A 20,178-nucleotide genomic window follows, 5' to 3' on the forward strand; every position below is an offset into this window, starting at 1 on the left:
CAAATTAAAAATATCTCACGCACAATTTTTTTCAAAAAAGAAAAATCAACGTCTCAAAAGCGTTTGTAGACGGCGTTTCCATAGCAACCAGAGAGCGTTCCCTGCGTATTTTTAAAAATAATTTTAATATTGTCGGGGACGAAAAAAGAATGCGTCAAATCGGCATTATGAACTAAACATTAACGTAAATATAGATTTTTAAATGTAAATATAGAATTAAAAGGGATGTCACGTGACGCAATTACGCAAGGCGTTATTGACGTCACATTTGTCCCGCCCCTCTGACGTAACGCCCCCGTGATGTCAGCTGCTGCCCACGCGCGGGTTGACGTTTGCCGGCCGGCGCGCTAGGGGGACAGTTGGACGGAGCCGAAGCAAGAGCAAGAGCTTCTCCCAGACGGACGGACGGACAGACAATCAGATCAGATCAGATCAGGTGAGGCTGCGGGCGCGGCCGGAGTTACTGCCCTTCGCATTTTAAACACATTACCCTGTCCATTTCCAGCCTGGGACACCGGGGTTTGCGGCAACATGAGTTGTATTGGGCGGCGGGGGATTATTGTATCTGGCTGCTTCTCTCATTGCCTTTTTTTTCCTGAAATTTGTCGCCCATTCATTCACCCACCCGTTGCCCTTGAGAAGGTTAGAGGAGGTGGCGGGCCTTGACTGAAGGATGAGAGGGGATCTCATAGAAACGTATAAAATTCTGACTGGACTGGACAGGTTAGATGCAGGAAGAATGTTCCCGATGTTGGGGAAGTCCAGAACCAGGGGACACAGTCTAAGGATAAGGGGTAAGCCATTTAGGACTGAGATGAGAACGTTTTTCACTCAGAGAGTTAACCTGTGGAATTCCCTGCCGCAGAGAGTTGTTGATGCCAGTTCATTGGATATATTCAAGAGGGAGTTAGATGTGGCCCTTATGGCTAAAGGGATCAAGGGGTATGGAGAGAAAGCAGGAAAGCGGTACTGAGGGAATGATCAGCCATGATATTGAATGGTGGTGCAGGCTCGAAGGGCTGCACCTATTTTCTGTTTCTATGAATGTGGCTCAGCCTGACTCACGAGGCTGTGGGTTCAAGTCCCACTCCAGAGATTTGAGTGCGCACAAAATTCCAGGCTGACACTCCAATGCAGTGCTGAGGGAGCGCCGCACTGTCGCGGGTGCCATCTTTCGGATGAGACGTTAAACCGAGGCCCCGTCTGCGCGTGCTCGGGTGGATGTGAAAGATCCCAAGGCACTATTTGAAAGAATATTTGTCCCTCAACCAGCATCACCAATACTGGTCATTGCTGTTTCTGGGAGCTTGCTGTGTGCAAATTAGCTGCAGTGTTTCCCACATTACAACAGTGGCTACACTTTAAAAAGTACTTCATTGGCTGTCATCATCATAGGCAGTCCCTCGGAATTGAGGAGGACTTGCTTCCACTCCCAAAGTGAGTTTTTTGATGGCTGAACAGTCCGATACGAGAGCCACAGACCTTGTTACAGGTGGGACAGAGCTATACAGTGCTTGGGATGTCCTGGGGTTGTGAAAGGTGCTATAGAATTGCAAGTTCTTTTTGTAGAAATAGGATTGAAAGTAACAGGGTAAGCCTGGGCAGAGATGAGCAGGTTGTTTTATGGAGCACTAAATAGCATATTATTTAGGACACATCTGGAGGGTGTTCAGTTTTAGCTCCTTGAACTGATTGATCACCTCTCTCAGGCAACTTAAATAAGGTAAGAAGCCATGATAATGCAACTTGTATACCGTCCAGTAAAGCGAATGGTTTGTTGGCTTTTTCCCATTCCATGCTTATGTTTTCAATCTTGTGGAATAATAACTAGAACTGAGGTTCTTTGATTTCTTCTTGAACTGCTGCAGTCTGTCTGATGAAGGTGCTCCCCCAGTGCTGTTAGGTAGGGAGTTCCAGGATTGTGACCCAGCAATGATGCAGGATTGCCTATTCTATGCCTAAGTCTTGGAGGTGGTGGTGTTCCATCACACCACCTCCTTTTAGGTGGTGTATGTCGTGGGTTTGGGAGATGCTGTCGAAGTCTTGTCGAGTTGCTGCAGTGCATCCTGTAGATTGTGTGCTGGTGGTTTAAGGTTGCTGGATGTTCAAGGTGGTGGATGGGTTACCAATCAAATCGACTGCTTTGTCCTGAATGGTGTCGATGTTCTTGTGTGTTGAAGCTGCACTCATCCAGGCAATTAGAGTGTATTCCATCGCATTCCTGACTTGTGCCTTGTAGATGGTGGAGAGGCTTTAGAGAGTCAGTCACTCCTAACTCGTTGTTGGCTTGGGGTGCCTCCTTAAACTGTATTAGTGTCGCATCTTCAGAAGTTTTATTTTATATATTTTAAGCAAAATTAAATCCTATTTTTTTTACCTCGCTGCTGAAAAGATAGGAATAATGTGCTGTTTGTGTGAGTTTGCGATCTCTCACTCTCGGTGCTTTCAAATTTATAAGTCACATGTCACCTTGTAGCATTTTGCGATTTAGAGGATGTTCGTTAACTGATTGGATTTATTGGCCGGTGCGATCAAATCAACCAGATGTCACTTGCTCCAGGGATATGGGAATAGGGTGGGAAAGTGGAGTTGAAATAGTTGATCAGCCATGATCTTCCTGAATGGCAGAGCAGGCTCGAGGGGCTGTGTGGCCTACTCCTCGAAACATAAAAACATGGAAAATAGGTGCAGGAGTAGGCCATTCGGCCTTTCGAGCCTGCACCACCATTCAATACGATCATGGCTGATCATGCAACTTCAGTACCCCATTCCTGCTCTCTCTCCATACCCCTTGATCACTTTAGCCATAAGGGCCACATCTAACTCCCTTTTGAATATATCTAACGAACTGCCCTCGACAACTTTCTGTGGTTAGAGAATTCCACAGGTTCACAATTCTCTGGGTGAAGAAGTTTCTCCTCATCTCGGTCCTAAATGGCTTACCCCTTATCCTTAGACTGTGACCCCTGGTTCTGGACTTCTCCAACATCGGGAATATTCTTCCTGCGTCTAACCTGTCCAATTCCGTCTGAATTTTATATGTTTCTGAGATCCCCTCTCATTCTTCTAAATTCCAGTGAATATAAACCTAGTCCATCCAATCTTTCTTCATATGTTAGTCCAGCCATCCTGGGAATCAGTCTGGTGAACCTTCACTGCACTCCCTCCATAGCAAGAATGTCCTTCCTCAGATTAGGAGACGAAAACTGCACAATATTCAAGGTGTGGCCTCACCAAAGCCCTGTACAACTGTAGTAAGACCTCCCTCCTCCAATGCTCAAATCCTCTCGCTATGAAGGCCACCATGCTATTTGCCGCCTTCACTGCCTGCTGTACCTGCATGCCAACTTTCAATGACTGATGTACCATGACACCCAGGTCTTGTTGCACCTCCCCTTTTCCTAATCTGTCACCATTCAGATAATATTCTGCCTCCCTGATTTTGCCACCAAAGTGGATAACCTCACATTTATCCACATTATACCACATCTGCCATGTATTTGCCCACTCACCTAACCTGCCCAAGTCACCCTGCAGCCTCTTGGCATCCTCCTCACAGCTCACACTGTCACCCAGCTTAGTGTCATCTGCAAACTTGGAGATATTACATTCAGTTCCTTTGTCTAAATCATTAATGTATATTGTAAATAGCTAGGGGCCCAGCACTGAACCCTGCGGTACCCCACTAGTCCTGCTCCTATTTCGCATGTTGTTCCTTTTCCTTTGTGTACAAACTTGAGTCAAAAATGTGCTGATAGTTTCTAAGAGTTTGCGATTATAGGTATGTTTATTTAGCCTTTCCCGGAAGAAGCTATTGCTAACCAGTAAACTACTAAAATGTAACTTTAAAAGAATTTCATTGAATCTTATTGTGCGTGCCTGACCGTTGTCTTGTGTAACAGTTTACTTTCTTCGAGGTTAATTGCAGCTGTTTTTTTTTGAGCCGAAGGGAGCTCCATGTATGAATACATTAACTGGCTTTATTTGTCCATTCCTGGCACTGAATTTGCATGGAATAAAATAGGGAGTGGAGCTGGAATAGTGATGAGTTATACTTAAGGAATTACATGGAGATACCACATTTAGGATTTTAGTGTGCTACTATCTGATTGAATGATGTTGGTCTATGGGTGAGTGTCAGAAGTGGTTCAGTTGCTTGCGCTCTCGCTTCGAAGTGAGAAGTTTGTGGGTTCAAGTCCCATTCCAGAGACTTGAGCACACAATCTAGGTGGACACTTGTGCAGTGCTGAGGGAGTGCTGTACTGTCAGAGGTGCCGTCCTTCAGATGAGACATTAAACCGAGGTCCCATCTGCCATCTCTGGAAGATGGAAAAGATCACATACCACTATTTCTGAGAAGTGCAGGGGATTTCCGTTCCACCATCCATTTCCTGGCCAATATTTATCTCTTGACCAACATCAGTAAAGCAGATTATCTGGTCATTGTCACATTGCCGATGGTGGGACCTTGCTGTGTGCATAATTGGTTTCCATGCTTCCTACATTACAACAGTGACTATTTCAACAGTACTTCAGTGGCTGTAAAGTGCTCTGGGATGCCCTGATGTTGTGAAAGGCATTCTATAAGGATGTGGTCTTGGACCTGACCTGGAGACGGCGGAGGTTGAACAGGTTCCCACTGGTTCTGTAGCTTAGTTCCACTCCAGCGGGTGGCTTGTTGATTGAGGTGAAGCATGGCGGTGAGGAAGATTGAGAGGAGGTTTGGGGCGATGGTGCAGCCCTGTTTGACCCCTGGTCTGGACGTGCATTGGGTCTGTGATGGATCCATTGGTAAGGATCACGGCTTGAATGTCGTCGAGCTACAGTACGCGGACGACGCCTGCATCTGCGCACAGAGGCTGAACTCCAGGAAATAGTCGACGTATTTACTGAAGCGTACGAAAGCATGAGCCTTGCGTTAAACATCAGCAAGACAAAGGTCCTCCACCTGCCCGTCCTTACCGCACAGCACTGTCCCTCAGTCATCAAGATCCACGGCACGGCGTGACCACTTCCCATATCTCGGGAGCCTCCTATCAACAAGAGCAGGCATTGATGACGAGGTCCAACACTGCTTCCAGTGCAGCCTTCGGCCGCCTGAGGAAAAGGAAGTGTTTGAAGACCAGGCCCTCAAAACTGCCACCAAGCTCATTTGTCTACAGGGCTGTAGTGATTCCCGCCCTCCTGTATGGCTCAAACATGGATCCTGTCGAGTAGACACCAAGTCGCTGGAGAAATACCACCAACGATGTCTCCGCAAGATCCTACAAATCCAAATCCCTTGGGAGGACAGACGCACCAACATTAGTGTCCTCGCCAGGCCAACATCCCCAGCATTGAAGCACTGACCGCACTTGATCAGCTCCGCTGGGCGGGCCACATAGTTCGCATGCCAGACACTGGACTCCCAAAGCAAGCACTCTACTTGGAACTCCTTCACAGCAAACGAGCCAAAGGTGGGCAGCGGAAACGTTACAAGGACACCCTCAAAGCCTCCCTGATAAAGTGCAACATCCCCACTGACACCTGGGAGTCCCTGGCCAAAGACCGTCCCAAGTGGAGGAAGCGCATCTGGGAGGGCGCTGAGCACCTCGAGTCTAGTCGCCGAGAGCATGCAGAAATCAAGTGCAGGCAGCGGAAGGAGCGTGCGGCAAACCAGTCCCACCCTCCCTTACCCTCAATGACTGTCTGCCCCACCTGTGACAGAGACTGTGGTTCTCGTATTGGACTGTTCAGCCACCTAAGGACTCATGTTAACAGTGGAAGCCAGTCTTCCTCAATTCCGAGGGACTGCCTATGATGATGATGATGATGATGAGGCATGTCTTTTTTTTGGTGGTGTCTGCTATGTTCTTGCACTTTGAAAGTGGTTTTCATTTTGTTCATACTTGTGCTGGAACTCCTTTTGTTAATAAGTAAACAGCCTGCACTGTTGTATTGGAGTGGCCAACATTCAGAGTATAATAAATGGTAAACTTCAGACTGGAGGCAGCTGGATCCACCCGAGAGCACAAGATTCCCTCTGCTTTTAGTCTCTCTTTTTTTTTAGTTTTTTAATGATTACAGCGTGCAATGGTTTTTATTTTCAGTACCAGAAAATAAACTTTTTTGATAGAGGCCGTATAGGTCAGAAATTACTGTTCGTGACAAAGCAGATGAATGTCTTTTTAAAAAAAAAAGAAAAACTTCCATATATATAGCGCCTTTCACAACCTTGTGATGTCCCAAAGCGCTTTACAGCCAATGAAGTACATTTGAAGTGTACTCGCTGTTGTAATGTAAGAAATATAAACAAATAACCGTTAGAACCTCAGTGTAAGTGCTCGAAAACACACTTTTTGCAACAATTTGTGCACAGCAAGCTCCCACAAACAGCAAGGTGATAATGACCAGATAATCTTTGTGAAGTCTGCTTTTCTTCAAAATAATGCCATGGGATCTTTTACGTCCACCCGAGAACAGATGGGACTTCGGTTTAACGTCTCATCTGAAAGACGGTACCTCTGACAGTGCAGCACTCCCTCAGCACTGCACTGGAGTGTCAGCCTCTTCACTTTCCTCTGCCTTTTATCTTGCCCCTGTTATAAATATATTTAAAAAGAATATGGTTGTTTGATCAAAAGTGAGATTGATTTTTAAGGTCTTGATTTGAATGGTCTGGCTTTGCTGATACCAAACTGTTTGGATGCTCCAATACAGATGTATAAAAAAGTGGCGAGCTAATTTGACTCTGACTGTCTTATTTATAGGCTAGAGATGTGGTTTGAGATGATGCAACTATTACCAATATACATAGAAAACATAGAAACATAGAAAATAGGTGCAGGAGTAGGCCATTCGGCCCTTCTAGCCTGCACCGCCATTCAATGAGTTCATGGCTGAACATGCAACTTCAGTACCCCATTCCTGCTTTCTTGCCATACTCCTTGAACCCTTAGTAGTAAGGACTACATCTAACTCCTTTTTGAATATATTTAGTGAATTGGCCTCAACAACTTTCTGTGGTAGAGAATTCCACAGGTTCAACACTCTCTGGGTGAAGAAGTTTCTCCTCATCTCGGTCCTAAATGGCTTACCCCTTATCCTTAGACTGTGACCCCTGGTTCTGGACTTCCCCAACATTGTGAACATTCTTCCTGCATCTAACCTGTCTAAACCCGTCTGAATTTTAAACGTTTCTATAAGGTCCCCTCTCATTCTTCTGAACTCCAGTGAATACAAGCCTAGTTGATTCAGTCTTTCTTGATAGGTCAGTCCCGCCATCCCGGGAATCAGTCTGGTGAACCTTCGCTGCACTCCCTCAATAACAAGAATGTCCTTTCTCAGGTTAGGAGACCAAAACTGTACACAATACTCCAGGTGTGGCCTCACCAAGGGCCCTGTACAACTGTAGCAACACCTCCCTGCCCCTGTACTCAAATCCCCTCGCTATGAAGGCCAACATGCCATTTGCTTTCTTAACCGCCTGCTGTAGCTGCATGCCAACCTTCAATGACTGATGTACCATGACACCCAGGTTAGCCTGACATCAGTAGTGGGGAAAATGTTGGAATCAATTGTTAAAGATGAAATAGCAGTGCCATTGGAAAGCCGTGACAGGATCGGTCCAACTCAGTATGGATTTATGAACGGGAAATCGTGCTTGACAAATCTTCTAGAATTTTTTGAGTATGTAATTAGTAGAGTGGACAAGGGAGAACCAGTGGATGTGGTGTATTTGGACTTTCAAAAGGCTTTTGACAAGGTGCCACACAAGAGATTGGTGTGCAAAATCAAAGCACATGGTATTGGGGGTAATGTACTGACGTGGATAGAGAACTAGTTGGCAGACAGGAAGCAGAGAGTCGGAATAAACGGGTCCTTTTCTGAATGGCAGGCAGTGACTAGTGGGGTGCAGCAGGGCTCAGTGCTGGGACCCCAGCTATTTACAATATACATCAATGATTTAGATGAAGGAATTGAGTGTAATATCTCAAAGTTTGCAGATGACACTAAACTGGGTGGCAGTGTGAGCTGTGAGGAGGATGCTAAAAGGCTGCAGGGTGACTTGGACAAGTTGGGTGAGTGGGCAAATGCATGGCAAATGCAGTATAATGTGGATAAATGTGAGGTTAGCCATTTTGGGGGAAAAAACACAAAGGCAGAATATTATCTGAATGGCGGCAGATTAGGAAAAGGGGAGGTGCAGCGAGACCTGGGTGTCATGGTTCATCATTCATTGAAAGTTGGCATACAGGCACAGCAGGTGGTGAAGAAGGCAAATGGTATGTTGGCCTTCATAGCTAGAGGATTTGAGTATAGGAGCAGGGAGGTTTTGCTGCAGTTGTACAGGGCCTTGGTGAGGCCTCACCTGGAATACTGTGTTCAGTTTTGGTCTCCTAATCTGAGGAAGGATGTTCATGCTATTGAGGGAGTGCAGCGAAGGTTCACCAGACTACTTCCCGGGATGGCGGGGCTGACATATGAGGAGAGACTGGATCGACTTGACCCTGTAGTCACTGGAGTTTAGAAAGATGAGATGGATCTCATAGAAACATATAAGATTCTGACGGGACAGGACAGGTTAGATGCGGATAGAATGTTCCCGATGTTGGGGAAGTCCAGAACCAGGGGACACAGTCTTAGGATAAGGGGTAGGCCATTTAGGACCGAGATGAGGAGAAACTTCTTCACTGAGTTGTTAACCTGTGGAATTCCCTACCGCAGAGAATTGTTGATGCCAGTTCATTGGATATATTCAAGAGGGAGTTAGATATGGCCTTTGCGGCTAAAGGGATCAAGGGATATGGAGAGAAAGCAGGAAAGTGCTACTGAGGGAATGATCAGCCATGATCTTATTGAATGGTTGTGCAGGCTCGAGGGGCCGAATGGCCTACTCCTGCACCTATTTTCTATGTTTCTATTATGATGTTTTGGGATCTTTGATCATTTTTTCAAGGATTTTTTAAATGAGTTCGGCTTTTGTTATTTTAAAGAAAATGATCTTGTATTTTTTTTAAGCAGCTGCAGCTATTGAAGGTGTCAATTGAAGCTAGACGTGCCAGTTTCTGTAAGATTGTGACTCATTGTCTACTTTAAATACAGATGCTGAAAGTTAGTTGACTCATTTAGCTGCAATGTGCCCCTATTCATTTTGAAACACTCAGCCCAAAAAGAGAGGAGGAGGAGTAGCTTGTTTTAGTGATGAACGTATTGGTGAATCACTGAACGAGGACAAAATCCGAGGGACAGGTTGGCTGCTTGCTGTAAACGTGGAGAAAAGGACAAGAGATGTGGGGTCAGTCAGACAGCTGGGTGTGGGGAGGAAGCCTGACAACGAGGGAGCAGCTGCTCCTCTCTAGCTGAGAGCCAGTCAGAATCCAAAGACTGACCAGGAAAGGTTACGAGCTCACTAATGGGGATAGTGTGGTGCAGTTTTATTTAAGATTCTGTATTTGTTTAAACCAAGGTGAGATTTGATTGATTATATCTGTTCCTCTATCTGGTCACTTGCTGTCAGCAAAGCAATTTAACAATTACAATCTCTCATGTGTCAGTCCACCTTGGAGAAGTGCACATGCAGTTAAATGGCAGGTTATTGTATAATTAGATACTGGTTAGTGCATAAGAAACTCTGATTGTCTACAGGAGTAATTAGCATCTTTTGGACCTGAGAGAATACTTTAGACAGATCTGAAAAGTGTAACAATTCTCTATTTTAAAAATAAGTTCTGAAGTTTTTCTTTAAGGTAATGTGCATTTTTACATCTAAGTATGTGGCCTTTATATTGGACAGAATAGATTTTGTTTTTGCAAAGTTGGTTTTACAGTTTGCCGTTAAAATCTGTTCTTAGTAATGTTTGTTTCTGTTGCCTTTTTATATATTTAATGTAGTTCCGTAAAACTGAAGTGGTTGCATCTTCATAAGGGAGGAGGAGTATTTTAAGGTGAATGTGTGCTCTCTGCATTTGCATTTGCATTTGCATTTGCTCATCCTTACTCCTTCCTGACAGTTTACGTAAATAGTCTGTTTAAAAACAGTCATTGCTTGATACTACCCTAAAAACACATCGTTGTATTCTCTTAAATGATAAGTGAGAGTGAGTGTTTCTTCCAGTCTGTGGTAGGGACAGCCTTTCATTGCAACAGGAGTTTCTGATTTGCAACTAAAGTATTTTAATATTTCTTTTATTATTTTCATTATGCTGATTATAAAAATGTGGGACAAACTGTCCATTTTTAAAAGTTTAGTTTATAATAGCATATTTGTGCACTATTCCCTGTCCTGAGTTGAAAAATTCTCATGTTCTACAAATTAACACCCCTCTGCCATCATTGTACCTGTACTGTACATATATGGTCTGTATTTGTCAATCTTGGATCTGGAAACTTGGGTTATGACCTTGACTGGTCAATCATGTCATCCAGAAAGTGCATTAAAGGAGTTAGATAGTTCTTTCTTGTATAAACATATAGGAACAGGAAGCGGCCATTTCGTACTGTACCTCAAGCCTGTGCCACCATTCATTTAGATCGTGGCTGATCTGTACCTCAGCTCCATTTACCTGCCCTTATCCCTTGATGCTCTTGGCTAACAAAAATCTATCAATCTCTGTCTTGAACATTTCAATAGACCCAGCATCCACAACCTTTTGGGAGTAATTTCCACTACCCTTTGTATGGAAAAGTGCTTCCTTATTTCACTTCTAAATGGCCTAGCTCTAATTTTGTTCTGGATTTCCCCCAGCAGAGAAACTATTTTCTCTGTATCTACCCTATCATATCCCTTCATCATTGTAAATCACCCCTCAACCTTCTAAACTCGAGGGAAACAGGAAACAGGAAATCGTTTCTATAATAAAAACAAGTAGTATTGGAAATACTCGGCAGGTCAAGCAGCAACTGTGGAGAGAGAAACCGGGTTAACGTTTTGTCAAAACTAGGAAAAGTTAGCGATATAATGGGTTTTAAACAAGTGCAGAGGCAGGAAAAGGGGGGACGGGAGGAAAGAACAAAAGGGAATGTCTGTGATGAGATGGAATGTAGAAATGATTAAATGACAAATGGAATGAAAGTACCATCTCCTTTGCCTTGTAATGGGACATGTAAAGAAACAAAAGATGGGTCTAAAAGAGGTGCAAATGGTAATAGCAAAATCATCAACCACCATCTGAAAAAATGGAGGCAGAGGTTATGACGTGAAATTGTTGAACTCCATGTTAAGTCCGGAAGGCTATAAAGTGTCTAATTGAAGGATGAGGTTCTGTTTCTCGTGTTTAAGCATTCGCAGTATTTTGCTTTTGTAATGGTCTCTATCTATCCTGTGGAATCCCTTTTATCATTTTAAAAAACCTTAACCTTTGGAAAATCAAGGGGCTACAAGCCAGGTTTGTGCAATCTGTCCTCATAATTTAATCCTTTTGAGCCCTGGTGGTGTCTGGTGATTTCTGCGCTGTACCCACTCCAAGGCCAACATATCTTTGCTGAGATTCGGTGCCCAAAACTGAACGCTGTACTCCAGCTGGGGACTAAACAAGATTCTGAATAAGTGAAGCACAACTTCTCATTTATATTTCAGCCCACTTGACATAAAGGTCAACATTCCATTAGCCTTTTTGATTATGTTTTCTACCTGCACCCTAGCTTTTAGCAATATGTGTACATGGACACCCAAATCCCTTTGCTACTCCATAGCTCCTTGTCTCTCTCCATTTAAAAAAATATATTGCAATTTGTCTTTCTCCGATCCAGAGTGGATGACCCCACATTGAATTCCAGCTGCCATAATTTTGTCCACTCACCGAGTCTGTCTATGTCCCTTTGGAACTTGCTCCTGCCATCCACACAACTTACTGTGCTTACTAACTTAGTGTTATCTGCAAATTCACTTATCCTTCATCCAAGGCAGTAATGTAAATGGTGAAAGGCTGAGGCCCCAGCACAGATTCCTGGGGAACATCACTTGTCACATTCTGCTAATCGGAACAAACCACTTATCCCGTCTCTCTGTCTCCTATCTGCCAACCAATTACCACCCCATATCTCTAGGTTGCCTTCAATTCATTTGCACATCCTTCCCGTAAACCGCATGCTGTACTGACTGTATCTCTGTAATTCTCCCCCCCCCCCCCCCCCCCCCCAGCCCCACAATCCCCCGAGATGTCTGCACTCTTCTAATTCGGCCCTCTCGAGCATCCCTGATTATAATCGCTCAACCATTTGTGGCTGTACCTTCTGTTGCCTGGGCCCCAAGCTCTGGAACTTCCTCCCTAAACCTCTCCACCTCCTCTACCTCTCTTTCCTCCTTCAAGACTCCCCTTAAAACCTACCTTTGGTCACCTGCACTGATTTCTACTTACACGGCCAAATTGTTTTATCTCATAATATTCCTGTGAAACTCCTTGGGATGTTTCACTACGCTAAGGCGCTATAAATTTGTTTGCCATTAGCAAGAGATTGCCTCAGCCCCTGGGGTTGGTTTACAGGAACACATCATTATTTCCATGGAACAACAAACACAATGCATGAATTACTCAATTCACAATGACATAGCAAAACTACTGGCTCTTTCAGCAATGAACAAAGCGAAATGGAAACTAGAAACCAAAGCATTTTTATTTTTGCTAATCTCTTTTGTGCAGAACTTCATCACAGGCAGTTCCTGTGAACTTTAAAAGTGAGTTCTCAGGTGACTGTACAGTCCAATATGGGAATTACAGTCTCTGTCACAGGTGGGACAGACAGTGGTTGAAGGAAAGGGTGGGTGGGGAGCCTGGTTTGCTGTATGCGCTTGGTTTCTGCTTGCTCTCGGCAACGAGACTCGGTGCTCAGCGCCCTCCCGGATGCTCTTCCTCCACTTAGGGTGGTCTTTGGCCAAGGACTCTCAGGTGTTGGTGAGGATGTTGCACTTAATCAAGGAGGCTTTGAGGGTGTCCGTGAAACATTTCCTCTGCCACCTGGGGCTCACTTGCCGTGTAGGAGTTCCGAGTAGAGCGCTTGCTTTGGGAGTCTCGTGTCGGGCATGCGGACGATGTGGCCCACCCAACGGAGCCGGTCGAGTGTGGGCAATGCCTTGATGCTGGGGATGTTGGCCTGATCGAGAACACTGATGTTGGTGCGTCTATCCTCCCAGGGGATTTGCAGGATCTTGCGGAGGCAGCGCTGGTGGTATTTCTCCAGCACTTTGAGGTGCGGAACTTAATCAAATGCCTACCCCATATAGACCACATCTATAGAGATGCCTCTATCCACCAGGCAAGTGACTTCCTCAAAAGATCCACGAGATTAGTCCGGAATGGCCTACCCGGCACAAATCCATGCTGACTCTCTGATCAGTTGATGCTTTTCCAAGTGCTTAGTCACTCTGTCTGATAGACTCCAGTAACTTCCCCACAATTCATGTAAAACTGGTAGATCTGTAGTTACCTGCTTTCTCTTTCCTCTCCTTTAAATAATGGAGTGACCTTTGCAATTTTTCCAATTGAACGGTGCAATTTCTGAACCTCGAGCTTTGCAAAATTACAATTTTACTGTGATGACCCGGAAAACTATGTAGGCTTAGTGTCAATGCCAATAAGTGGCGCATGAAAATAATTCTGAAGCTATTGTCTCATGGGCCCACTTAAAACCACGGCGGTGCATGTCTTGCTGTTCTTTGTGAGATGGCAAATGCATACAACCCTGGATTCATTTTCTAAAGGGTATATCATTTATAGAGAGGTCAAACAAGGCAGGATTTATATTTGGAAAAAGAGATCCCAATTGCTCCCCTCTTTTCCCCCCCCCCCCCCCCCCCCCACAACCTTCCCGATCCTGCTGTAACTGACCAGATTGATTGGCATCTGTCAATGATGGAGTTGACTACTCGGAGATATTTGAGAGCAAGTGGGTGATCAGTTTCTTCCTCCCCTCCCTCAGTGTGAGCCTTGGCTCAGTTGGTAGCACTCTCACCTCCTGAGTCAGCAGGTTGTGGGTTCAAGTCCTCCTCCAGAAACTTGAGCACAAAAATTTAGGCTGACACTCCAGCGTGAGGGAGCGCTGCACTGTTGGTGGTGCCAGCCATCTTTTGGTTGAGGAATTAAATAATCTGCCATGTGGGTGCAAGAGATCCCATGGCCAATATGTATCCCTCAAAAACATCATTAAAATAGATTTTTTAGTCATTATCACATTGCTGCAGGACCTTGCTTTGTACAAATTGGCTGCCGTGTTTCCTACATTACAATAGTGACTGCACTTCAAAAGTACTTCATTGGCTGTAAAGCGCTTTAGGACGTCTTATTTACATAGTACCTTTGTAAAAGGCGGTATACAAGTGCAAGATCTTTTCCTTTTGAATTTACCGTGGGCCTCCTCTCAGCATGTCAGACATGACTAAGATTCCCAACTTATTGGAATAGGAATTGAAGCTGTATTCTGTTGCTGAAAAATATATATTTCACATCTGGCAGAGTAAAAATCTAATTTATTCTGCTTTTGAGGTTGCTCAACCTCAACTCAAAGTAAAATTTAACTGGCAACTCTCCACTTTGGTTTCTGTTTTCCATTTCGCTTTGTTCACTGATGCAACACCTAGCAGTTTTGCCATGTCATCATGAATTGCCCATGAGTAATTCATGCATTCTGTTCCTTGTTTCCTGTAAATAATGAGCCTTTCCTGTAAACCAGCTGAGACTGGGGCTGAGACAGTTCCCTGCTAATGGCACGCAGTCAGTACATCATGTGGTTTATGGGAAAGGCGGGCAAGTACCTTCAGCTTGGATTGTCTGCCTATGCAAATAATTTTCCAGTTACGAAATCTTATTGAAATTGAGCTTATTCATTTGCATCAGGAAGTTTATAGTACTTCCTTGAAATGGATCTTTTTGCAGGAAGGGAGAAGGAGAGTCTGTCCGAGAGTCTGTCCGTTTTCATAGGTGGTGAGGTGATTGACTGAAAATATGATGCCTCCCCTTTTCTGCTTCATAACCTTTTACTTGGTAGCTTACATAAGAACATCAGAAATAGGAACAGGAGTAGGCCATACGGCCCCTCGAGCCTTCTCCGCCATTCAATAAGATCATGGCTGATCTGATCATGGACACAGCTCCACTTCCCTGCTCGCTCCCCATAACCCCTTATCCCCTTATCGTTTAAGAAACTGTCTATTTCTGTCTTTAAATTTATTCAATATCCCAGCTTCCATGGCTCTCTGAGGCAGTGAATTCTACAGATTTACAACCCTCAGAGAAGAAATTTCTCCTCATCAGTTTTAAATGGGCGGCCCCTTATTCTAAGATTATGCCCTCTAGTTCTAGTCTCCCCCGTCAGTGGAAACATCCTCTCTGCATCCACCTTGTTATGCCCCCTCATAATCTTATACGTTTCGATAAGATCACCCCTTAATCTTCTGAATTCCAATGAATAGAGGCCCAACCTACTCGACCTTTCCTCATAAGTCAACTCCCTCATCTCCGGAATCAAACTAGTGAAGCTTCTCTGCACTGCCTGCAAAGCAAGTATATCCTTTCGTAAATATGGAAACCAAAACGGCATGCAGTATTCCAGGTGTGGCCTCACCAATACCCTGTATAACTGTAGCAAGACATCCCTGCTTTCATACTCCATCCCCCTTGCAATAAAGGCCAAGATACTATTGGCCTTCCTGATCACTTGTTGTACCTGCATACTATCCTTTCGTGTGTTCATAGCTGTTACTTGGCTGATGCTAGTGCAACATGGTAGCATCTCCCACAAAACAGACTTGTAACTGCTTCGATTAACTTTAATCTTTTTTGCAGCCATCATGTCTACAAGCAATGCCAGCCTGGTTCCTGTGCTTGTTCCAGAAGATGACCAAACCTCAAAGCTGCTTCGAAAATCCAAGGAGTCTCCATTTGTTCCTGTTGGTGAGTTGTTTTCTGCATTTCCTTTCTCATAATCCCCATTTTACTAATTCCTGTGCATAAAGTCTTTTATCCCTGACCACAATTTAAATGCTATGAATAGAGATAAGACAGCAGCAGCTGGGAGCTGAAACCAAGCATGTAAATATTTTCCTTTAGCTTCTAGAATTCTATGGCTATTCAGTTGGATATAATGTTGCTTCTAAAGTCTTGAAAGAAAGCAGTGTTTCAGTGACCCAAATTGTGGCACACGGCAGTCGGTTAACAATGAAAACTGATTCAAATGGAATTAGGCTGGACTGACTATAGAGTTAGCAGTACAATGTGCAAAGCGTTACAGCAACTGGCTTGCAGAGTTTCATGATTGTTTTAAAAATATGATTTTGACGATATTCTGAATAAATTATTCTTCACTCTTCAGGAAAAATAGCAATATTCTTTTGTGTTTTCTAGGGATTGCTGGGTTTGCATCTGTGGTAGCCTATGGACTCTACAAACTGAACAATAGAGGGAACAAAAAAATGTCCGTGCATCTTATCCATATGCGTGTGGCAGCTCAAGGATGTGTGGTGGGAGCCATGACTATAGGTAATCTATTGCCTCTGATATTTGTAAGATCTCCAAGTGTCACAAAATCATGTCCTTTGGACATGTCCGATAAGTGTGTCTTTGCTGCATAAATATCCAACACCAGTTATGCAAAAATGCAACTCTCTCATCTTTCCCAACACCTCATTCTCCTGAAGGTGCAGACTGATGGCTGAGGTTTGGTTCCACAGGTACTGGCAGTTCTGTGTCTGTGTTTGGTTATTTTGAGTGGGGGAAGGGATGCTTGACCCTCAAGCCTGGTATTCTTGCATAGGTCTACTCTAGGCCACCCCTTGTTCAACCTCGGCCAGTTGTGTGCCTATCACCTTCCTATCTTGGATCTGCTAACTCACCATACGTTTATCTTTGCTTTTAAACACAGAGGATTTACAATGTCAATTTTATTTCAGAATATTTCTCTACCTGTCACTTTATAATGATTTTACCTCTGTGTAAAAGCACAAATTAGGAAAGTAGCTGTACTTTAATGTTTTGGATTACATTTTTTCTGGAACTCAGAATTTTTAAAGTTAATTTCTAGATTGTGTAGAAATTACAACACAAGCAGTCCAATCGGTCCATGTAGATGTTTAGCCTCCATGTTAACAGTAGTTCTAATCCCATGTACAATATTTTCATATTCTTTCATCAACCTTCTTCTATCTAAACTATTCTTAAATGTTAACCTGATCTCTGCTTCAGTCACTAATCCTGATGGTACATTCCACATCCTTACAACCCTCTGTATAAAATTGTGTGTGTGGTGTATTTTAATTTTGACTGGTTAAGGATAATTTGATGAGATTGAGAGCTGATGAATATTAACCTATGTGTTTTACTATTGCAGGAGTTCTCTACTCGATGTACAAAGAATATATCGTGAAGCCCAGAGAACAGAAAAAGGCTCTGCTTCACAAATGAATCTGGATTTGTGTACTGTGCCTCCTAAGAATTTAAAATTTTTAGTGCACCTCACATTGAGGTGATCAGGATTTTTCCTTTCACTCTACACAAGTACTCTTCAGCTATTTAAAACTTAGTTTAGACTTGATTCGTGTTCAGACAGCATGCTAATCTTTACTTGCTGCCTACGAATGGAGGTAATTTTGCCTGAAAGGACTTTATTCGCACTGCAGGGTGCAGAGTATCACAATTTACCCAAATTTACAAACAAAACGGACTTTTTAACGTGATGTATCCTTTACATAGTTGTACTTTACAAGCCTTTTGTAATGAACTACTTAATTCCATATTGGGAAGATGTAATTGGACCTTTGATTGCTTCAAGCCTGTTTGTCATACTGGCTTGTTTGGAGGGTGTTAGCTGTGCAGGCAGATTTATTCCCACCATCCAACTAACTGGTTGTAATGAGCTGCAGTACTGCTTTCACATTGCATTTTATCTTTTTGTTTGCTGCATCTTATGTCTGTAAAATACTAAGTTTCCTGCACTAATTTGAATTATCTTGAGATGGCATTTATTATTCAGGTGGAAAATGTGACTTTTGGACCACAGTATTGTAAAGTCGTTAGATTTTTTTTCTTGTATTGTTAACGATTTGTGAATATTTTAAAGCAGTGGTGCCCTGGTAAAGCAAGGTTATGTTTTCAATGCCCAGGCAAGGGGAACAATAAGCTGTTGATATTTTCCAACACAAATTGAAGATGCCCATTTCTCATTGTGTTGTGATCTTTTAATTTTAAAGCATGCTGCTTATTCGTGTTGCTGGATTTTGCTCTTGCTGTCCTGCTATGTGACCAGAACTCGTGAGCACACAGTACAACTGTTAATGGGCTATTGATCCTTCTAGTGCGTATTGTTTCTTCACGAGCATTCATCGGCCTCTTCTATCCAGATATTGCTTTAAATGGGAACAACTAGGAGATTGCGATTTTACTGCGAGATCTTCTACAACTTAAAAGGTTTTAAGCATCATCTTCATAAAGTGCTTGAAGGAGTATACAAATCTTAGTGCTGCATCATTTTCTTGAAATTGCAAATTCCATATCTCAACATTTTGTAAAGCTGCAGAAGATGCTGGAAATTACCCAGTTGGGTGCATTAGCATATGTCAAGTCAAGACAAAACAGGTTAACATTTTGGGAGTAGAACCTTTGCCACAGTATTTAAGAAACCTCCTAGAATGTGTTGTGACAACTTATAAACTGTGCACATTAAGTTATTGCATGTACCTAGGAAAAGTTGTAATTTCCAACTTGTTTACATACATTTTTTTTTAAAAGGGCACCATTTGTTTGAAGTACTTCTGCTCTGAATTGCAGTTGGTTGAGAAGTAATTATTTCCCCACCTTTTTTGTTTTTATTCACATTGGAAGATGTTTGTCCCCAGTACATTCTGGATTCTGCAGCCTTATTGATGTAAAGAGCGAGTTCACTTTAAATTGCACAAATCAGGTAGTGTTTTGAATTAGAAATAATACCAGAAAATAATGGAAATGCATAGCAGGCTGGATATGTATTTCTACATTGAAGCAGGGCTTTGATGGTTTTAGCCTGTAACTTTGCACCTTGGTTTTAACCTTAGCGGTGGAAACATTGAAGTGCAACTTGATTAAATTGAAGTTTTAAATACTTGGAAACTGTTGGTGTGTGAAAGTGAGATGAATTGCAGATTAATTTAAACATACTTGTTTTTCAGTGATATTAAGTATTAAGGCAGAGATTCTCACTTCAAATGAAAAGCTTTATAGGTCTACTTAATTATATCAACACATGATTGCGTGGGCAATCTGTTCATCTTTCAGGTTCCAATGGGACTCGGCTACATCTTTTAAGATGATTTGTGGTCTCAAATTGCAATACCATCTGATACTATATTTGAAAAGTGGCTGAATTTAACTTAAACCGATATATTTATTCATATTTGTATCACCCCTATTTCACTGGAGATATTATTGTATAATGAAATAAAAGTGGCTTTTGCTGTTCTTCTGTGATTTTTCTTTTTAAATAAAAACATCGGTGTAAGAGAAAAGCCAGCCTGGGATTTAAAAAGGCTCAGTTGGTAGTAATTGGCATCAAATTTTAGCTCTGGTCTAACTTGAGTACAAGATCCAGGCTCACATGCCACTACAGTAACACAATGTGTTTATAGACTGCTTTTCATGGTCTCATGATGTCCCAACATTCTCACTTTCTGAAGTGTCACTATTTTATAGACATATCTATTCTATAAACAAAAGGAAAGACTTGCATTTATACAGCACCTTTCATGACCTCAGGACATCCCAAATTGCTTTACAGCCAATTTTGTACTTTTGAAGTGTAGTCACTGTTGTAACAAACGCAGCAACAAGCTCCCACAAACGTAGTTGCAAGATCCCAGAATCAGCAATGTGATAATGACCAGATAACCTGTTTTAGTGATGTTGATTGAGGGATAAATATTGACCAAGTCACCTTGTAACCATCCAACTTGCTTACTTTGGGTTGCCACCTGCTGACAACACCAAAAGCAAACTGGGCAGGATAAGGGCAGAATAGGGATGGATCTATAGCTCCAGTTCTCGTATATATGATTCTCTGATTTAAAAAATCACAACAGCTTAATAGTCCCAATAATTAATGCTCCCACATCACAAGATGTAAAAAAGACCAGAAAGACTTGCATTTATGTAGCGCCTTTCACGATCCCATCATCCCAAAGCTCTATATTCAATAAAGTACTTTTTTTTTAAAAAAGTGTGGTCGCTGTTGTAATGTAGG

General features: G+C 42.9%; 1 protein-coding gene across 1 annotated transcript; it reads left to right on the top strand.

Annotated features, from left to right (window-relative positions):
- The first annotated feature begins 326 nt into the window (after nt 1-326).
- Nucleotides 327-19,400, top strand: LOC139264728 (HIG1 domain family member 1A, mitochondrial-like). The gene is made up of 4 exons (XM_070881725.1): nt 327-436; nt 15,759-15,866; nt 16,317-16,451; nt 17,299-19,400. The coding sequence occupies exons 2-4, from the start codon at nt 15,764-15,766 to the stop codon at nt 17,370-17,372; spliced, it is 312 nt and encodes a 103-aa protein (XP_070737826.1). The 5' UTR covers nt 327-436; nt 15,759-15,763; the 3' UTR covers nt 17,373-19,400.
- The last annotated feature ends 778 nt before the right edge of the window (nt 19,401-20,178 follow it).

The sequence above is a fragment of the Pristiophorus japonicus genome, chromosome 5 (genome assembly GCF_044704955.1).
Source record: "Pristiophorus japonicus isolate sPriJap1 chromosome 5, sPriJap1.hap1, whole genome shotgun sequence".
Taxonomy (NCBI): Eukaryota; Metazoa; Chordata; class Chondrichthyes; family Pristiophoridae; genus Pristiophorus; species Pristiophorus japonicus.